Below are 22,162 nucleotides of genomic sequence, written 5' to 3'. Positions count from 1 at the left end.
CATCGCGGTGTAGCTTGCTCGCCAGGTTTCGAGAGGGTGCGTTTCTGGATGAGGTATCGAATATATTGCTTCCCCCTACTTATACCTCCCGAGGAGATCACGAATGTAAAATTAGGGAGATTAGAGCACGCACGGAGGCTTTCAGACAGTAGTTCTTCCTGCGATCCATACGCGACTGGAACAGGAAAGGGAGGTAATGACAGTGGCACGTGAAGTGCCCTCCGCCACACACCGTTGGGTGGCTTGCGGAGTATAAATGTAGATGTAGATGTAGATGTAGAAAGTGGGTGCTTCAGTGTTAAGGCAGAAAAGGTTAAGTTGGTTAAGAAGATCAGCCAAGAGGGCACCTCTCTGACACGTCCTGGCAGAACCCCAAAGGGAATGATGCTCATTAAACTCACCGAGTAGCAAAAACTGGGATGTAGAGGCCCAATACGCTGAAGAAAGTCTGCCCTGGTGACATTGAATGATGGAGGAACATAAATGGTACAGAGGGGAAAAAGTCAGGTGGGAGAGGAATAGGCAAACTGCAACAGCTTGAAGATGGGTATTCAGGAAGATGAGTTGACTATGAATGTCATCCCTTAACGAGCACCATTATGCCACCATCAGATGGAATGCCGACCTCAGGAGAAAGATCAGAACAAATTGATAAGAAATGTGAAAGCTCAAAGCAGTCATGAGCACGCAATTTTGTTTCCTGAAGGCAGAGTACAAGGGGACACTGTGATGCTAAAAGCAGCTATATATCCTCTTTGTGGGACCAAACGCCGCGAACGTTCCATTGGAGGAGAGTCATGATGAGGAAGAGATGTAGGGGTGTCACGTCAGTGGCTGCCGGCCGAGAGACAGCCGGTGAAGAGACGTTACTACAGGGCACATAAGAAGAAGGATCCTGCTCCATGGGGTCCACAAAAACATTGACTTGCTTATGTGGTCAATCTGTGGAGTCGAATGCTGAAAAATGGTTGATGGTGTGCACAGGCGACACGGAGGCCGGCCAGGCTGTGGCTAACCCATGTCTCCGCAATATCCTTTCTTTCAGGAGTGCTACTTCTGGAAGGTTCGCAGGAGAGCTTCTGTAAAGTTTGGAAGGTAGGAGGTGAAGTACTGGCAGAAGTAAAGCTGTGAGGATGGGGCGTGAGTCATGCTTGGGTAGCTCAGTTGGTAGAGCACCTGGCTGCGAAAGGCAAAGGTCCCGAGTTCGAGTCTCGGTCCGGCACACAGTTTTAATCTGCCAGGAAGTTTCATATCAGCGCACACTCCGCTGCAGAGTGAAAATCTCATTCTGGATCTGACCAGTTGTTTGTTGTTAGACAAATAATGGAAAAATTTTATAAATATTATATAGATCTCTACCTCCTGTTCATTGACTTTAAACAAACTTTTGATAGTATTAATAGACCAGCACTGTATTAAGGGTTGAAAGAATTGGGCATCTGTGATAAACTGAGAAGGTTAATCAAGCTAACAATGAAGGACACATAAGCAAAAGTAAAAGTGAACAACAGGCAGTTTGACTTTGAGGATGGAGCGAAACAAGGTGATGGCTTCTCTGCAGTCCTATTTAACTTAGAACTGCATAGTATCATACAAAAAGTAGATAAGAGAGGAAAAATAATGAAGATGTCTAGCCAGATACGCACATATGCAGATGATATTGCCATCATGGCAAGGGATGTAACATAGCTTAAAGAAATATATGGACAAATGGAAGCAGAAGGAACAAGAATTGGACTTACTGTAAATGAAAGCAAGACAAAATATATGGTTATGTCCAATTCTGAAGGTAGACGAATGCCACAGTACCTGAAGATCTCTGATGCTTCAAAGCTGTTATATGCTTCCATTATTTCAGTGTCCTTCTAACCAATGATAATAGTATGAGAAAATGTATTAAAGAAAGGATACAAGCAGGAAACAAAGCCTAGTATGCAAACCTAAAGATACTCAAGAACACTCTAATTACAAGAACAACTAAATTGAGAGTGTACTATTCTCTTGTGCGACCTGTTGCCACATATGGATCAGAAACGTGGACAGTGACAGAAGCAGACAGTAACAGCCTAAGGGCATTTGAAAGGAAAATCTTACAAAAAATCTATGGGCCTATGAGAGAGGCAGAAGGTTGGAGAGTAAAATACAACCATGAAACACAGGAGCTTATACAAGGGGAAGATACAGTGAAATTTACGAATTTCAAAGAATATGTTGGTTAGAACATGTGGAGAGGATGACAGAAGACAGGATGCCCAAACGAATAATGAATGCCAGACTGTGTTCCACAAAAAGGAAGGACAGACCAAGAGCTAGATGGATGGACAATGTGCTGGCTGACCTTGCCAAGATGGGGGTCCATAGATGGAAGAAAAAAGCTGAGAACAGAGAGATACAGAGGAAGATTGTTGAGGAGACCAAGGCCCATCAAGGGCTGTAGTGCCGAAGAAGAAGAAGAAGAAGAAGAAGAAGAAGAAGAAGAGTCTCCCATTACTTCCACAGGCATCTCATCAGCCATACTTATGGGTACACACCTGACACAGATTTGCTAGTCCGTACGAACTGGCTAGCCACAGACCCTTCCTTTGGCAGCCTCCACAGAACTTTGTTGTTTCTTTTTATGATGTCACAAACTTCAACTTTTCAAAGGTGTCCTATAATTGAGCCAATATGACATACAGTGTTGAGTGGCGATTCCAGAGGTTCTGGGCCGATGTCTCATGTACTGGCCACTGGTTGACAAACATTTTGCATACATGATTCAATTCTGCCAAGTTTGTCAGGTGCATCCACCAGCACAGCCAAAAGCCTGCCAATGTGGAGTATGCCTAACTAACTGTGCTACTGGGTGCACATGGATTTTGCGGGTCTAGTCCATGGGACCATGTGGTTGTTTTTAATAGATGCATACCCTCATTTCCCTTACATGCTCAAAATGCAACAGACCACTACAAAGAATACCAGTAACAGACTGACCACCATTTTTTCTATTGAAGGAGCCCCACGGGCTCTTGTCACCAATAACAAGCCACAGCTTGTACCCACTGACTTTCACTGGTTTTGCACCTGGAATGGAATCAAACACATTATAACAGCTCCCTTTTACCCTCCCTCTAATGGCATGCCCTAACATTTTGTATGAATGTTTAAAAAGCAGACAGAACAACTATTAACATTCATGTCTTCTGCTTTCCCTTTTATCCTCTTACTGGACAACACCGACCCACAATCAAAGCCTGGCAGAATTTGCAGACACACCCTCAATGTTCCTTGTTAAATCTGTTGCAGCCCCCATCAGGAGGAGTAGGAGGAGGAGGAGGAGGAGGAGGAGGAACAGCAGCAGCCACACATTTTAAGACATGCATCCCTGTCTCGGCACACATGTTAGGACATATGTCTGATTGGATATGTGGCTCCATCACTGCCCAGGAAGGTCACCAGCTGGTCCTGGTGACCACATCTCAGAGCATCCTCAACAGGCTGTGTGGGGTAAACGCCAACTCTGGGTCTGCCATACAGGCAGGGGCAGCCCACCTTACCCACCCAAAGTGCCAACAACAGCAGTCGTAGGGTCCAGTTCCAGGACAACACCCCAAGCACCTGGTGCACACATTCCCTTCTATAGCCAACATCCATCACCCCCATGGAGCTGGACCCTGACAATACACAGGAGACCCCTGTCTGTGATAGGTCTGACATGGCAGGACCAGCAGCAAGCTGTGAGTCTGAACCACCATCGTCTTCTCTGTCCATCAGCATAGAAAGTCACACCCCAGCCTTTCTTTGCATCAGGCTCCGCCACACCCATCTCATCCTCCTTGACACTACCCGCAACAGTTGTGGCTCTATGTACCAATTCACAAAGGGAAGGATCTTGTAATCATGCTGGACGTATTGACAGATTACTCAGTATAATTAAGCATACATCCAGAGAGATCATTAGGCATGGTGCAAAAGTATTGAAAGATATAGTCACTGGTACCAGGTTATGGGGCAAAAAACCAGTGGCATATTTGTGGGCTGCCATGTTCTTCCCCGGTCATGCTTGTCACAACCAACAAATGTTTACAGCAAGCTCTCCAGTATAGTTATTGACAATGACCTTGCCCTACATGATTTTTCTCCTGGACTGATCTGGACTTTTGCTGGTACATACCACCGAAGTGTAGCTGTAAAATTGACTTACCTGTCTGCCTAATGCAGAATTGTCTTCATTCACCATTCAACTGTGAGTAGCATTTTCAGTGAATAATGAACAGTATATGAGTGCATCAAGCTCACGGTTTGTATTTCACCACTTCCCAGTCAAATGTACAAACAACTTTTTCCAGCACTAACATGCGAGTTTTTTAACAAACTTTCAGAGTACTGTATTCGCCAACGGATATTCACCTCCAGAAGTTTCCATTTTGTGTATTTCCAGGAGAGTCAGGAACTATTACTTTCTGTGCTTTATTTGTTAAATAAGCTGTGCTTAATGAAACTTGTTGACGAAGCAGGCTTACAACAATAACATCATCTGAATTGAAACAAAAGTTGATGACATAACGTGTGTTCACTTGGAAATGATGATGATGATGATGATGATTTGACCTTACAGTAACTAATGTGATACAGAATGGTCACTTCCAACAGCATGATCGTTTACGTATAGGGAAGCTAGAGTGATGGTTTCCATAAGTACAAACAACAATATGGTGAGCTATATTAATCCTGTTATGGTTATTTATGTATAGTTATGTCTACTTCATTTCTAAATTATTCAGCTACCCAGAAGCGATCATTTGTGATCAAAACTGGTAGCAAAATAAAGTGATTCATGTTAGCAGCTCTTGGTGTTCTCAACATTATCTCCTATCCACATTGTCTGCAGCCTGTATGTCTCAGTACAGTAATGTCTATGAGGAAGACATTGTTTTCTCTTTGTCAAAATGAAAGAAGGAAGATTAGGACTTAACGTCCCATCAATAATTAGATTGTAAGATGCAGTAGATTGTCATAATTGACAAACATGAAGAAGGAAATTTGCTGTGTCGTCCAAAAAGAACCATCATGGCATTCACATCAATTGGTGTAGGAAAACCATGGAAATTGAAATCTAAATCTAAATGATCAGACAAGTATTTCATTTTGCTTTGTTGTTAGATTCATATTTTATTGTACGTTTGGTTTTGTACGTTGGTATATCGTTACACATGGTCTGTAAAAAGGCAGCACACAGCCTACAATCCTTGGAAGAACATCATGATATGTAATTAATGACACACTGTCTTGTCTCGAAATCCACTTCTGGCTTCACGCCCACAGGAAGCTACGCACTGCAAATGAGATACATAGTTATACTCTAATTAAAAGTATTTTGTGATTGACTTCTGAGTGAGTCAAATGGTAGGGATCAGCCACCATCCAACAGTAGTTATTTCTCGAGTAGCACATGCTCTCTGTGTTGCCTGTTTTGTAGGTGTGTGCAGCGCTTTGTGAAGCACGGCTCGCTGCATTCCAATGACACCAACCCTTGCTGCTGCAACACATCGATCACAAAGTGATGTTAATCGGAGAATAGCAGAGAAGAACGGAACTTTTATTCACACTAACCAACTGAATTACAGTCCACGAGGCTACAGTATACCAGCAGCAGTAGAATGACTGAGGACAAGTAGCATTCGCAGTCCAGCAAGATGGAAGCCATGGACGATCGGAGGTGGCGTCTGGCGAGACGGCGGTCCCGGGCAGACGGATATGCGTCCAGCGAGACGGCAGTCCCGGGCAGACGGATATGCGTCCAGCGAGACGGCAGTCCCGGGCAGACGGATATGCGTCCAGCGAGACGGCAGTCCCGGGCAGACGGATATGCGTCCAGCGAGACGGCAGTCCCGGGCAGACGGATATGCGTCCAGCGAGACGGCAGTCCCGGGCAGACGGATATGCGTCCAGCGAGACGGCAGTCCCGGGCAGACGGATATGCGTCCAGCGAGACGGCAGTCCCGGGCAGACGGATATGCGTCCAGCGAGACGGCAGTCCCGGGCAGACGGATATGCGTCCAGCGAGACGGCAGTCCCGGGCAGACGGATATGCGTCCAGCGAGACGGCAGTCCCGGGCAGACGGATATGCGTCCAGCGAGACGGCAGTCCCGGGCAGACGGATATGCGTCCAGCGAGACGGCAGTCCCGGGCAGACGGATATGCGTCCAGCGAGACGGCAGTCCCGGGCAGACGGATATGCGTCCAGCGAGACGGCAGTCCCGGGCAGACGGATATGCGTCCAGCGAGACGGCAGTCCCGGGCAGACGGATATGCGTCCAGCGAGACGGCAGTCCCGGGCAGACGGATATGCGTCCAGCGAGACGGCAGTCCCGGGCAGACGGATATGCGTCCAGCGAGACGGCAGTCCCGGGCAGACGGATATGCGTCCAGCGAGACGGCAGTCCCGGGCAGACGGATATGCGTCCAGCGAGACGGCAGTCCCGGGCAGACGGATATGCGTCCAGCGAGACGGCAGTCCCGGGCAGACGGATATGCGTCCAGCGAGACGGCAGTCCCGGGCAGACGGATATGCGTCCAGCGAGACGGCAGTCCCGGGCAGACGGATATGCGTCCAGCGAGACGGCAGTCCCGGGCAGACGGATATGCGTCCAGCGAGACGGCAGTCCCGGGCAGACGGATATGCGTCCAGCGAGACGGCAGTCCCGGGCAGACGGATATGCGTCCAGCGAGACGGCAGTCCCGGGCAGACGGATATGCGTCCAGCGAGACGGCAGTCCCGGGCAGACGGATATGCGTCCAGCGAGACGGCAGTCCCGGGCAGACGGATATGCGTCCAGCGAGACGGCAGTCCCGGGCAGACGGATATGCGTCCAGCGAGACGGCAGTCCTGGGCAGACGGATATGCGTCCAGCGAGACGGCAGTCCTGGGCAGACGGATATGTGTCCAGCGAGACGGCAATCCTGGGCAGACGGATATGCGTCCAGCGAGTGGACGAACAGATATGCATTCAGCATAATGGCGGCCCTGGAGAGCTGAAGATGATGATCAGCAAGGTGAGAGTCGTGGATGATCACCAGTGATACCCTGTGAGGCGAGAGTCCTGGACAGTTATAGATGATGACCATTGTGGTGACGGCCCTGGACAGTCAGCAGCAAGCTGTAGAAATGGCTGAAGCCTAGTTAGGCACCTCAGAGGAAGTATGATGACTGATTCTTGACCAGTTCAGCCTTATACACGGTGAGAGCACACTAAGCACACTGCAGTGGAGCAGCCAAGTGGTGCCGTAAATACCCACTAGACAGAAGAATACAGGCATGCATGCAGTGAGCACATGATCTCAGCAACGGGAACAGATGGACTTGATTGCAGTGCTGTGTATGGCAACATGCATGTGGCAGGCACCTCCAGTGTCATGGCGACAGTGGGACGATCAGTCGAAAATGATCCGGACTATTTATATTGTTTGTATATGAACCCCAGAGCACTGCTGCCTACAGATTGTAGACTTGCGGTCCCTGCCTGTATTGTTGGTTGTAGCACAAGTGACTGCCTGGGGCTACAGTACACCTCCTCCCTTCAGAAGAAGTGGCATAGCCAGCTTTGAGGCCACTCAGCACCTGAAGGGAGGAGAGACAGGCTCAACGTAGTGGACCACAGTGACAGGGTGTCTGCAGCCAATGGTAGACAGGACTCGACCATCAATGGCTGCTGGAAATATGATTGTGGTGACGGGGTGACTGTGGCTGATGGAAGACAAGGCTCTATTATCAACGGCTGGCGGAGATATGATCGAGAAATTGGCATCTCTGTGGATGACAGGAGACAGACAGAACCACTGACCGCTGCCAGAGAAGCAATGGTAGCAGCAGGGCATCTGTGGCTAATGGGAGACATGCTCTATCAATGACGGTCCCCCGAGACACAAAGGAACTGGCCAGACTGGCAGCACAGGAGGCTGGACCTGAGCAGGAGACTGCGTTGGTGGCAGGAGGAGGCCACACCTGCAGAAAAGGGAGTCACGGCAGTGCCAAAGGGAGCCCTGCAGGCGGCGAAGGTGGCTGGTCTAGTGGCAGAGGTGCCTAGCCTGGCAGCAAAGCTGGTGGCTGGGACAGTGTCAGTGTTGAATGGGCCAACTACATGAGGGCTGACGTGGCTGACCCAGTAACGGGTTGGACGTCAGCAGGGGGCCAGCGGCAGCAGCAGTGCATGGTGGCAGAAGTGCTCAGCAACAGGAGCACCAGTGGCAGTCAGAAAAATGTCAAAACACATGTGCGATGTTGGTGGCAGCAGAGGACAGAGCATCTTTGCAGATGCCTGAACTGATACCAAGAGTGAAAATGAATGCATGTCACTCTCTGTTGTAGCACTGCACACATCTACTCCTGGTGTGGCTTCATCTGTTGCTTTTGGAGGCACAGCATCTCCTTCCAGCATTGTAAAGATGCTCAGTCCATGACAGAAACAATGGAATATTTTGGGAAAAGAAAAAGAAAAGGGAGAAAGGTCTTCATCACCACTTTTGTGTTCGTAACTGGAGCAAGCAATGCACTGTAAGTGAGTTGTACAGTTAGCAGAGAGCAATTGAGTTTTTATTTACATAAATGAACTGAATTATAATAATACAGATGCGGTTCGTGAGCGCACGGTCAATCGAGAACAGTAGAACACTAGAGGATGAGCAGCAGTCAAGAGGCAGAATCACTCGATGATTGGAGATGGTGTCCAGCGAGGCAGTAGCCCTGGATGGTCACACACATGTCCAGCATGACAGTCATCCTGGACAGTTGGAGATGCATCTACAGAGATGTCAGTCCTGGACAGTCGGAGATGCATCCACAGAGATGTGAGTCCTGGACAGTCGGAGATGCATCCATGGAGATGGCATTTGTGGACACAATCAGAAATGCATACAATCAGATGGCAGTCTTACAAGGTCAGAGGTGTGTACAGCGAGACAGCAGTCCTGGACCATCGGAGATTTGTCCAGTTACAGGGAATTCCTGGATAGTCGGAGAGCCATCCAGTAAGACGGCATCCCAGGACAGCCAAAGATGATGCCCAGTGAGGCAGAAACCCAGGACAATTGGTGGTGATGTCCAGCGAGGTGGAAGACTGGGATGATTGCCTGAGATGATTGGCAGTGATGTCTAGCAAGGTGAGAGCCCTGGACAGGCAGTAGTAAGTTGGAGGATGGGTCGGAGATGAAGTTCAGCAAGTTTACATGGAGGAGACAATCGATGATGGCCTGACAATTTGGATGCAGTGGTGTTTGCTCCTCAACCAGCTCAGCCACGTACACAGCAAGTGCACACTGCAGTGGAGTGGTCAGATGGTGCCCTTCATACGTGCCTGACAGAAGAATACAGTCATGCGTACAGCGGGCAGAGGATCACATGGATGGGAAGAGGCACCTGCGATCACAACACTGCCAGCAGCGCAGCCGGTGCCAACTGATGCTGTGCCGATAGCGAGAAGTGTTGTCAAAAACAAACTGGGCTATTTATATTATCAGGCTCTTTGTATATGATGTCCCATTGTAGTGTGCCTGGAGATTTTAGATGTGACTACCCGTGGTCCATGCCTGTATGGATGGTTGTAGCACTGGCAACTGCCTGGGGCTACAGTGTCCACACACATTCAGAGCAGTTTTCTGTATAAAACAGTCACCTATTCAGCAAGGCAAAGGTGCTTTATCAAGCGGACATGAGGGTACTGAACATATTCACTGACAGTCAACTTATGAGCTGTGGAATATTTTCTACTTTCAATGAAATTTGGAAATTTGTGGTAAGGTCTTATGGGACCAAACTGCTGAGGTCATCCATCCCTAAGTTTATGCACTATTTAACGTAACTTAAACTAACTTACACTAAGAACAACACACACACCCATGCCTGAGGGAGGACTCAAACCTCTGACAGGTGGAGCCACGCGGACCGTGACAAGCCGCCTCAGACCACGCGGCTATCCCGCGTGGCTACTTTCAATGAAAAAAGGCATTATTCCCATCACTATCTATCCCAAAGAAGGTCTAGGAAAAAGTCTCAAAAACAGAAGATTGAAAGTCCACAAGTTGTTAACTATGACAACACTAAGTGAGCTCAACAGGAGTGAAAAACACATTGAAAACTATCATAAAAACAATTCTGTGAAATATGGCTTTCCTGCTGAGAAACTACACAAGCAACAAATCATCCTGAATGAATTTTCACCATGTATGAAACGCAAAACAATTTTTCTGATCTACATGCAAAGAAAAAATTTAGGTGTAATTTCCAGGAGGCTGCTCACCCTGCAATGTTCACAAACAGAGTTGGAAAGGCTTTCTGTATATTTAACCTACATGTCAATGAGGTCATTAGCAACAGAGCACATGCTCAATAGGCTACGGATAAGGTAGGAAATTCAGTGCTTCCTTTTCAAAGAACTGGACTCATATTAGTGGATTTACAACAATCACAGAAACCTAAATCAGTATGGCCAGATGACATTTGACTCTCTGAATGAGAGAGAACAAAATATTCACTTACCAAGAAACAGACAACATTTGTAAATGAATTCAGGACTTCCTTGCAGATACACAGGAGGCTGTACTATATCCCTCCCTTCAAACTGGTTAATGAAACTTCGTGAGTATGCTTTCATGGGATAGTTGACATTATCTTGAAGCATCTATAAGTTGATGTTTTTCAGCATTTACGTAAGTCTCCTTTGAGTCAAACTAACCTGGGACTATTTTTGCTGCCCTTATTTGTGCATGTTCAGTAACCCTTGCTAGTCCTATTTGGTAATTATGCTACACACTTGAGCAGTACTCTAGTTCTGATCACACAAGTGTCTTCTAAAATCTTGCTTTGTAGAGTGACTGCATTTTCCCAGTATCCTACCAGGCATAATCCATATCACTTCAGGCACTGGGGTTACCTTCACAGTCTCGGATGTTATTGAATTTAGCATATGTTAAAATTCAGGAGTAAGAGAAGAGAGAGAGAGAGAGAGAGAGAGAGAGAGAGAGAGAGAGAGAGAGAGAGAGAGAGGCCTCCAAAGATGACACTATGAACACCATTTTGAAAATGCAAATTTTGGAAAAATTGTTATTTCTCTAACAGTTCTAGATATTTTTTAGAGTTTTTTTATTTAAAAGATAATTGCTTTGTTATTACAATAGTATCCTCTGTTTGGACATATCTGTCAAAGTTTTTTTTACTGTCGCCTTTTGAATTTTTTTTATAATTTCGAGAATTTTTTTTCCCCCCTTTCAAAAGTTAGATTTTTTTCTGTTAATTAGTACCATGTAGTACTACATTCTCAGTAACACAGAGCTTCCACTTTTAAGCTGGACAGGTTTTATTTTAAAAAATCATTTTTTTTTAACTTTCAAGGGTAATGTATGTCTTCACTGAAGTTGTTTCTTACAATTTTGTTTTTGTTACAATGTTTATTTCTATTGTCTTTGTTGCAGTTATTTCTTATCAGTTTCATTGTTGCAGATATTTCTTACACTTTGTTGTAGTTTCTTGTCAGTTTCGTTGTCATGGTTGTCATTGCAGGTTTCTGTATAGTAGTTGTTCAGTGTTAATCTTTTTTACTGAAGAGGCTTGTAAGAAATCTGAGACCATCCAGTGAGTTCTGCATTTTCGTGAGGAATTTGACAGTTGACACAGTTGCAGTGTGTTTTGTGAAAAGGACTGTTTGAAATGTCTTCTGACTGGGGCCACAGGAGAGCGAAGTATGCCGATTATTTGCATATCCATAAAAGAGCGATGTATAAGACAAACAAAAAAAGAACAGATTTTGTTCAGGTTGGGAATAAGTGTTCTCATTTGAAGACACTGTTTCAAAGTTAAGATGTTTCCAGTGATGACTTTTGTGTTCTAAATGTTTTGACAGAACAACAACAATGATAGTATCTGAACAACGTGAAGCCTCCCATGGTGCAGATGATGCAGATTTTGCATCAACAGAGGAACAATTAAATAGCCTGAATCAGTCAACTACAGAGGTAGATGCTGGTCCTGTTAAGAAACTGTGGTCAGTGAACTTGAGTCATAAACTCTATGCATCAAGAAATTGGGGAGAAATTACTAAAGCTATGGATGAATACACTACAGCAAAACTTCAAAGTAGAAATTCCATCTTCAGAGGAAAATGAACCATTGCATTCTTGCACCTCTTGCCAAGAATTTTTCACAAATATCAATTCAGCTGTTGAATATTGCACGTCCTACAGTAAAAAGGTGCAAGGTTTAACTATTATTCCAGAGACATTTTCAAAGAAAACAATTCTGAACCACATTCCATCAGCACCAAAGTACATGTTAGACAAATCAAGAAATGTGAGGTCTGTAAAAGGAGTCTTTGGAAGACCAGATCCCTATCATGGTCATCCTGTAGAAGCAGCTCAAGTTCAAATAGTGCAGTCATTTTATCTGGAAGATAAAAGGGACTGTTCTCGGCAGAGTGCCAACAAGAAAGACACTATAACTGTAACAGTTAAAGGTCAAAAAGTTGTGAAAGGTACATGACTGGCAAGTATTAAAGAAACTTTTGCAATTTATAAGAGCAACTATACAACTTCACATATTGGAAGATCAAAATTTTATGCACTACGACCTAAGTGGGTAGTTTCACACCCACTTAGAGATGTCTGTTTATGTGTGCACTGCGCAAATTTTGAACTTTATGCGGTAACTTTGAAGAACTTACTGGAGCACATGACATATGACACCTCGGTTGGGCATGTGAAGTCATTAGTAGTCTGTGGCGTAAAGCAAGAGACTTGTTTGTTTCATGAATGTGGTGACTGCCCTGGAAAGGGAGGACTCTTTACAGACACTTGGCCTGGAAGACGTAGCAGATAACTCTGCAGAAATTACATGTGTGACATGGGAGGAAAATAAACTAATTATGAAAACTGTTGCCTTTGATGAACTTAGTAAATGATCGGTGAAAGCAGTAACACACCAGCATCTGAAGAAATTGCAACAACAGCACATTGCAGAAGTGAAAGGGTGCGTACAGGCTGAAGAACTATGCTTTGTGCTTCACTGTGATTTTGCTGAGGACTGGTCTGTAATTATCCCACAAGAAGTACAATGGTATCATTAAAGTAATGACCAGGTTTCAGTTTTTATAGGAGTGACATATTTTCAAAATAAGACCACAAGTGTTGCAATTATAAGAGATGACACAGGACATGACTCAGCACACGCTTTGCTAGCAATGCGCAAAATTCTTCCACCGCAAACAGGGGCAGAGAAGATCATCATTATTTCTAATGGTGCTCCTAGTCATTTAAAAAAATCATTATCAGCTGTTTGAATTGAACAAGTCGCTTTTGCCAATTGACTGGGTATACAGTGCTACTGGTCATTGGAAGGGGCATTGTGATGGTGTAGGAGGCTTGCTGAAGCACCATGCTACAAAACATAATCTTTCCAGACCAAATACAGTTGCGATTCGGAATGCTGATGATTTTACGAGAGTCGTGAAATCTTACACATCCACAGCCCTGATTCTTTTGTCCAAAAAGGACATAGAAGAATTCCGCAATTCAGCTGTTGAATATTGCACGTCCTACAGTAAAAAGGTGCAAGGTTTAACTATTATTCCAGAGACATTTTCAAAGAAAACAATTCTGAACCACATTCCATCAGCACCAAAGTACATGTTAGACAAATCAAGAAATGTGAGGTCTGTAAAAGGAGTCTTTGGAAGACCAGATCCCTATCATGGTCATCCTGTAGAAGCAGCTCAAGTTCAAATAGTGCAGTCATTTTATCTGGAAGATAAAAGGGACTGTTCTCGGCAGAGTGCCAACAAGAAAGACACTATAACTGTAACAGTTAAAGGTCAAAAAGTTGTGAAAGGTACATGACTGGCAAGTATTAAAGAAACTTTTGCAATTTATAAGAGCAACTATACAACTTCACATATTGGAAGATCAAAATTTTATGCACTACGACCTAAGTGGGTAGTTTCACACCCACTTAGAGATGTCTGTTTATGTGTGCACTGCGCAAATTTTGAACTTTATGCGGTAACTTTGAAGAACTTACTGGAGCACATGACATATGACACCTCGGTTGGGCATGTGAAGTCATTAGTAGTCTGTGGCGTAAAGCAAGAGACTTGTTTGTTTCATGAATGTGGTGACTGCCCTGGAAAGGGAGGACTCTTTACAGACACTTGGCCTGGAAGACGTAGCAGATAACTCTGCAGAAATTACATGTGTGACATGGGAGGAAAATAAACTAATTATGAAAACTGTTGCCTTTGATGAACTTAGTAAATGATCGGTGAAAGCAGTAACACACCAGCATCTGAAGAAATTGCAACAACAGCACATTGCAGAAGTGAAAGGGTGCGTACAGGCTGAAGAACTATGCTTTGTGCTTCACTGTGATTTTGCTGAGGACTGGTCTGTAATTATCCCACAAGAAGTACAATGGTATCATTAAAGTAATGACCAGGTTTCAGTTTTTATAGGAGTGACATATTTTCAAAATAAGACCACAAGTGTTGCAATTATAAGAGATGACACAGGACATGACTCAGCACACGCTTTGCTAGCAATGCGCAAAATTCTTCCACCGCAAACAGGGGCAGAGAAGATCATCATTATTTCTAATGGTGCTCCTAGTCATTTAAAAAAATCATTATCAGCTGTTTGAATTGAACAAGTCGCTTTTGCCAATTGACTGGGTATACAGTGCTACTGGTCATTGGAAGGGGCATTGTGATGGTGTAGGAGGCTTGCTGAAGCACCATGCTACAAAACATAATCTTTCCAGACCAAATACAGTTGCGATTCGGAATGCTGATGATTTTACGAGAGTCGTGAAATCTTACACATCCACAGCCCTGATTCTTTTGTCCAAAAAGGACATAGAAGAATTCCGCAAGCAGAAAAAAGAAGAATGGTCCAAACAAACTACTCCTGTGAAAGGAATTCAGGACACATTTTTGGACTCAAAGTGATGGGCAAACTCATATTGCACGAACTTTAAGGAGCAAGAAATAAGAAATTTTGTTCGTTCGGCCAACACCTCAGAAACAGCAGGATGATATTCAGATTCACAACCAGATAAGGGGGATGTTGTGGCGTGTGTATATGAATGTGACTGGTGGATTGCAGAGATTATAGACGTGTTAAATGAAATTGTAGTGAACTTTATTCTGCCACATGGACCAGCTGCTGGATATAGGTTACCAGTTGAAGGACAGCAACAACGCCATCAATGCTCACTTCCTATTCACAATGTTTTGAAGACTGCAAGTATGCCAGTTCATATTGGTTCAACAGGAAGGCATCACTCTATATCAAAGGAAGATACTGAAGCAGTGGGACACATTTTTAGTTCATTGACTGGTTAATTTCAGTACAAAACAAAGAGCACAGAAATTGTATAAATTGGAAGTTTTAAGTCTTTGGACCATTCACAAACATTTTGGAGCCATTTAAAATGCTTGAAAAATGAGTCTCTTGCTCATCTTGTAAAACTAAAATTATGTTAACTAAGGGTAAGTTTTTATTTTTATGAGCCTGTTATGTGATAATGTGGTAATAAAACAGGTTGTTTGTATGGCAGAAATTTCAGTTGTTTATAAAACCTGTTCAACCTAAAAGTGGAAGCTCTCCTTTTCAGGGAATGTAGAACAATATGGTACTAATCAGCAGAAAAAAAATCCTAATTTTATGGATTGGCATTTTTGAAAAAAAAAAAAAAAATTCCATAAATTATAAAAAAGTTCAGAACACTATACTAAAAGAACTTTGACAGTTAAGTCCAAATTGAGGATTTCTTTGTAATCATAAAGCAATTAGCTTTCAAATAAAAAAAAGCCCAACAAAATATCTAGAACTGTTCCAGAGATTTTAAAATTTGTTCCAAAATTTGCATCTTCAAAATGGTATGCACAGAGTCATCTTTGGAGGGCTGTATCTCAGAGCAGAAATTGTTTTTTGAGAAAACAAAAAAGTGTGTGTTCCTTACTTAGTCCTTCACTTTAACATATGCTAAATTCAGTAACATCCGAGACTATGAAGGTAAGATTTTTCCCTAGCCTGCCTGAATTGACATGGACCATGCCACCAATGAATTTAAGACTGCCACTTGTTCAACCTAACACACTAAGTATTCATATTAACAATAACCACAAAAGCATGCAAGGAATTTCCCGAATGGTTGAAATGTGCTTAAGTTAAGGCTTTGTTTATAAAAGACAAAGGAATACTGTCAAATTTATGTCTAATATCACTTTTGCCAGCATTCTCAAAAATTTTAGGAAAGGTAATAAACAATCAGCTTCTTAACAATGTGACAACAAATAATATATTGTCAAAGCCACAGCTCATATTTCAAAAGGCTTCTGATATTCAGAAGGCTATTTACACAAACAGTGAGAATGCACTTAATTCACTGGACAATAAATTACAGGCTAGTGGTATATTTTGTGACTTGTCAAAGGCTATGTAAATCACATCAACCTTGTAAGTAAATTAGATTAGTACAGTAGAATGGGAAGGAAAGACACATGTATTGAGCTATGAGGCATCATTTAACTGAGAACTAACTACATGTGGTCTCCCACAGCGTCCCATCTTATGGTTCTTTTCTTGTGTACAGCAATGACCTTTTGTCTGTAATGTTAGCAGATACAAATACAGTTATGTTTGCACATGATACAAACATTGCAATAACATCAAATCAAGTGTTAGAAAGACTAGTTACTGAAATTTTCATGAACATTAATAAATCGTTCCTGGTTACTGCTGTCACTTTGTCACTAAAGATTAAAAAACATTACATGCAGTTCAGAACTTTTGAGAGGTTTCCCACCAATATATGCCTAAAATTGATGAGAAACAGAGAGAAGTTGACAATGTTAAATTGGTGGGATTACTGCTTGATGACAAATCAAACTGGGAAGAGCAGTATACCGCAGTACTGCTGAAGTGCCTAAACCAATCTCTATTTCCAATGTGAATGTTGTCAGTCATAGGCGATATTAAAATTAAAAGCTAGCATACTATGCTTGCTTTCATTCAACAATGTCATACAGGAACTTTTTTTTTTTTTTTTTTTTTAACTCACCATGTCAAGCCAAAGTTTTCCATGTCAAAAAATGTTTAATAAGAATTATTTGTGGTGTGAATTTGAGAACATCCAACAGAGGCATGTTTAGGGAATTGGGGGCACTAACTACTGTTTCCCAGTATATTTAATTCTTGCTGAAATTTGTCATTAAAATACATATCTCTTTTTTTAAAACTAACAAATCAGTTCATGGAGTCAATACTAGAAATAAGAACAATCTTCACAAATATTTAAAGTCACTTACCTTGGTCCAGAAAGGTGTCCATTCAGCAGCAGACATAAAAAGTTCAACTACTAACAAAATTCAGTTTAAGGGGAGCCTAAAAGATTTATTAGTGATTAACTACATCTACTCTAGTTATGAACTTCTAAGCAGAACCAACTGATTTGTATGTTACTAATAATATCAAGTAACAAGTTTGTAAAATCTGACTTCTGCACACAACCAGTGCAGTACTGTGGTCATTGTAAATAAGTGTTGTAAAATGGTTTTTATATTTTATGAGTATGGCTACAATGGCCTAAGAATAATCATATGCACCTCAGTGTATTGAACATTTGTGTGTTTTGTGACCAGTTATTACCTTTTAAATAAAAATATGTTCAAGAGGTTTTTTTTTATTACTTATTCTATATGCATGAGGGCTATTTCCCTTGGGATCTGTGGAAGGTACATTAGCTTCTTTGTTCTTCTTTGTAAACATTTAAAGTGTACTTTTGTTTTTCTGACATGTTCTACTTCTTAATGGACCCCTCCTCACTATGGAGCTACTGGAATAAAAAGTGCATCTAATCTAATCTACTCCTAATATCTCTACAGTGTATTAACTGCAAATGTCAGCTGGTTGAAAAATGAGGATACTACATCATTATATATGTAAAAACAACTTATCTAATTATGGACAGATACCACTATGTTAGTTTCAGTTGTAAACTATGAGAAATGTGAATAGCCTATATGACTAAATTGTTAGCATTGGTGACTTTTGATGTGGAAGTCCTATGTTAAATTACTGATCTCACAAAATATCTGTAGGGTTACAGGATCCACACTTCCTTGTGAGATCCGCAAAGGAGCCACTTTAGCAATTGGGCAGCGACATTGACATGCTATCTGCTAAGGTAGCTACAAGTCTAAAGGCTGTCACCGTAACGTTTGTGACCTGCAGAATTTTTTTACATTTTTGTGCAATGAAGGTCATGTTAAAAACGTTTTGGACCACTTTATATAATGTACCATTTTACCAAATGATGTGCAAAATGGCTGGTTCTTTCATCTTGAAAGATGACAGCACTGTTTTGAAAAATGTGCAATGTTGTAATCTGTAGTGTGTTTCTCGAAATTTACTCCATATGTTCTTGTCAACTACATACACACAGTACTAAACAATAATCATCAGCTTTGTTGACACCATTCACAATGAATCTGTTGCCTCATGCAGCTGACACCAAACAAATTAATGTCAGACACTAGGGAAAGATAACTTGTCAAGCTAACAGAACTATTTTGACTTAACTGTCTTTTGATGATGAATTCTTATTAAACACAGGTGCATCTAGACCATATTCTGTGATAATCCATTTATGATCTAGTTTACATGAATGTGCAGTGTATGGTAATCAAGAATGTGTTACCAAATTGACTGATCAACTGCTTACAGAGCAACATCTCTTAACACTTGCTAGCTGCCAAGATGGTGTTAGCCTCAACTATGTACCTTTCACAGTCCTCCAAATTTGTGTTGATTGGTTGTTCATGGCCAAGCCAAATGTAAGTCTCTGTATAATTAACTACAGTAGGTCCAGACACCAGTACTTCATGACCCCACAAACTGTCCTTTATCAGGTACCAATAAATCCAATCACTGACCCACAATACACAAAGTTCACAAATTACTTAATGCCTAGCACCTTTCTTACACATTTATGGAACTGCGAGATTTCTGACCAATGTAACGCAATCATTGCAGCCAAGCTTATATGTTGAAAATATGGTCACAACTGATTGTTTTCTGGCATTGATATTACATGTAAATATGAATGCTGATTGCCTTTTGTTGTAACTGACACTATAGACAAATTTTCTCCTCAAGATGAAACTTCATCACTGGGATGCATAACAGGTAAATATATAAAAATTGAGACTAGTCAACAGTTTTCTCTCTTGCCATTTAATTTCAATGATCAGGAGTGTATGGATATAAACCAACATGGAACCAAACACTATTTTTATTTTTTTAAGTAATTTCTTCTAAAGAGCAATTTCTACACATGCACATATAAATAGAAATCTGTGCAACATAACATAAACGCTGTGCAACTATTTCATTTCTAAACCATGGTGCATAAGACATACTTGAGGTTGTGTCATTTCATACTCATAAATACCAATAGAATGTGCAACAAAGCCACAGTGTGTTTTTCCTTAAAACACTACATTTAAACAGGAATATAAAAAGTTGCTCCAAACCAATTAGATTATGATGATCTGATCGCAAGCTGTTATAGTTTCGCCGCAACTTTTGGTATTTGGAAAGTAGCACAGACTGTGTGGTTCCTCTGCTGTTTTCCTTGTGGTTGTGGAATACATTGCATACTTGTAATAACTGTGGTGCAACACTTGGTCCACAGCTATGTTCAAACAGGAACTGATTGAGTTTGGCTCTTAGGTCTGAAATCCATGTATCCTACATAATAAAACATATGTTTACCCATTAAACTAAAATACAATTACTCACAAAATTTCTTATCATCATCTAAATTAACATGATTAACTTCCAATATTTTAAAGTAACAGTCCAAAGCCACACGCTTTCCAAAAATAAATACTTACATTGAAAGGTTATCCTTTCTTATCGGACCTTAACAATCCATCAGTGAAGTATCATAGTTCAGTTATAACAAGTCTGCAGAATAATATTAACAAATGTAACAGTAAATGACTCCTAAAGAAATATGTTAAGCTACAGAAATGGAGGTTTCCTGTGCATTAGAAGAAACCTAGGCTTGATAGGAAACAAGTTATATGCTTAATCCAAAATATCTACAGATTAATGCTGAGTATTATTCCTGTGCAACTGTAGCAAACTTTAAATGAGCAAAGGAAGCTTGGTGCCAGATGATGATTATTATTATGATGATGATGATGATGATGATGATGATGATGATGATTCTCATGTGTATATGAAAAACTATATATGCACAATGTTTGCCAAATGTTAATAGCGTAAGTTGGTCAATAAGTTTGGTAAAAAGCATAGTAAATAATATTTTTTTGAAAAAATTGTTCAGTCTAATCTTCATGGAGCTCTATGTATTTGATGAAGCAAGATTCAATTGCTTCACCATGATGACACCTGCCTTTTGGGTTTTTGACGGTGGGCTACAGCATACTTTCTCCCAAGTACTTCATTTACAGTTGCACAAAATATCTCCATACTTTCAGGAAACCACTCACTAGATTATATATACTTTGACAACAGTAGTTTGAGAAACTGTCTGGTTTTGTCAGTTCAAATGTCTGTACAAGCTAAGTGGACCAATAAAGTCTTTAAGAAGCAGTTTTTTAGAGCAGATAATCTAATCACCTGTATAAACCGCTTCTAAGGATGATGATAAAGTTCATGTTTGACAATGCTGGACATACCCTTATATGACAAGAGGTAGGAACACATAATGCCCTTCAGAACACTGTTGTACGTGGTCATTTAGGTGGTCCACATGTTAAGGCATAATATTGGATAAGGGTACTGATCTCCAAATCTTTGAACACAGTACACGCACCAGTCAACGCTATTGTGAGACTATTCCTTCCCCAAGTGCATCTTCAAGGGTGCACTCAGTCATGACGTCATTTTATGGATGACAATGCACGACCGCATCAAACAGCGCATGTGGAGGAGATCTTGGAATGAGAGGATATTCTGCGAACTGACTGGTCTGCCTAGCCCCCAACTTAAATCCCATCATCCATGCGTGGGATGTCCACGTGCATCAATGACCATCCAGCAATTGTCAACTACACTAAGGGAGGAATGGATGCCCTACCACAAGAACTCATTACCAATCTTGTAGCCAGCATGGGTGCAAGTTGCAGAGATGCATTGTCATCCGTAGTGATAAGACACTTTATTAAAAACCACGGGCCACCTTTTGTAATTTCCAGGGGACCCTCATAAATCACAGTAACTTCAGTGTAACTACTGTCTTTGAATAAAAGTGTCATTTCTGTTCTCGTTCTCATTCTGTATTTCTTTCAGTTACTTTCTGTACTACAGTGTAGCAGTTTTTCCTATGTCCGGTCCAAGTTTCATCGAGCTATGTTACTGGGCAGTGACAAATCATGTGAAAGTTACTTTCATCCTTAAGTTTTGCACACGAATGTATTATTCAACGCTACCAAATCTAATTCTGAGATCTCCTTAAAGTAGTTTGGGTCCATAATCAACGAATTTGACACCTACTGTATTCTCAAGTTTCTTTATGTGGAAAACACACTTGAATCTAGAAAATGAATTTTTAACATGCAGCGCACTGTGCACTGATATGAAACTTCCTGGCAGATTAAAACTGTGAGCTGGACTGATACTTTAACTCTCAACTTTTGCCTTTCGTGGGCAAATGCTCTACCAACTGAGTCACCCAAGCACGATTCATGACCCCTCCTCTCAGCATTTGCCCACAAAAGGCAAACATCCTGAGTTAGAGTCTAGGTATAGCACATAGTTTTAATTTGCCAGGAAGTTTCATACTTGAATTTGATATATATATATATACACCAGTTCATATCAAATCTTTGCCATCCAAAAACTCTCATGAATCTTAAAGTGAAGTTGTTCAAGATATAATATGTAAGATCAATCATTTCTTCAGAAGAAGCCTTAATCGTGTGTCCACTGCATACTGCTCATACAAACACATTTAAAAGCAATATATGATCTTTTAATGTTAGTGCCGTCCCCGTGTAAATTTTCTCCACTCAGTTAATATCTGTGCCAAAGCCCATATGGTAATGTGTTTTACATTTTATGAGGCATATCTCCATCCATTTCTACAAAATATATTAACAGAAGCCTAAA

The 22,162-nt window shown here is 41.9% G+C and overlaps 1 protein-coding gene across 1 annotated transcript in view; it reads right to left on the bottom strand.

Annotated features, from left to right (window-relative positions):
* Positions 1–22,162, bottom strand: part of LOC126470911 (lisH domain-containing protein ARMC9-like) — a 198,052-nt gene that overhangs the window by 153,938 nt on the left and 21,952 nt on the right. The window contains exons 5-7 of the mRNA XM_050098942.1: positions 19,473–19,771; positions 18,768–18,949; positions 2,959–3,063 (exon numbers count right to left, since the gene is read on the bottom strand). Of these exons, the coding sequence (XP_049954899.1) occupies positions 2,959–3,063; positions 18,768–18,949; positions 19,473–19,771 (586 nt within the window). The remainder of the gene's footprint in view (positions 1–2,958; positions 3,064–18,767; positions 18,950–19,472; positions 19,772–22,162) is intronic.

The sequence above is a fragment of the Schistocerca serialis genome, chromosome 3 (genome assembly GCF_023864345.2).
Source record: "Schistocerca serialis cubense isolate TAMUIC-IGC-003099 chromosome 3, iqSchSeri2.2, whole genome shotgun sequence".
Lineage (NCBI taxonomy): Eukaryota > Metazoa > Arthropoda > Insecta > Orthoptera > Acrididae > Schistocerca > Schistocerca serialis.
This window is presented reverse-complemented; position numbering and strand designations above follow the sequence as displayed.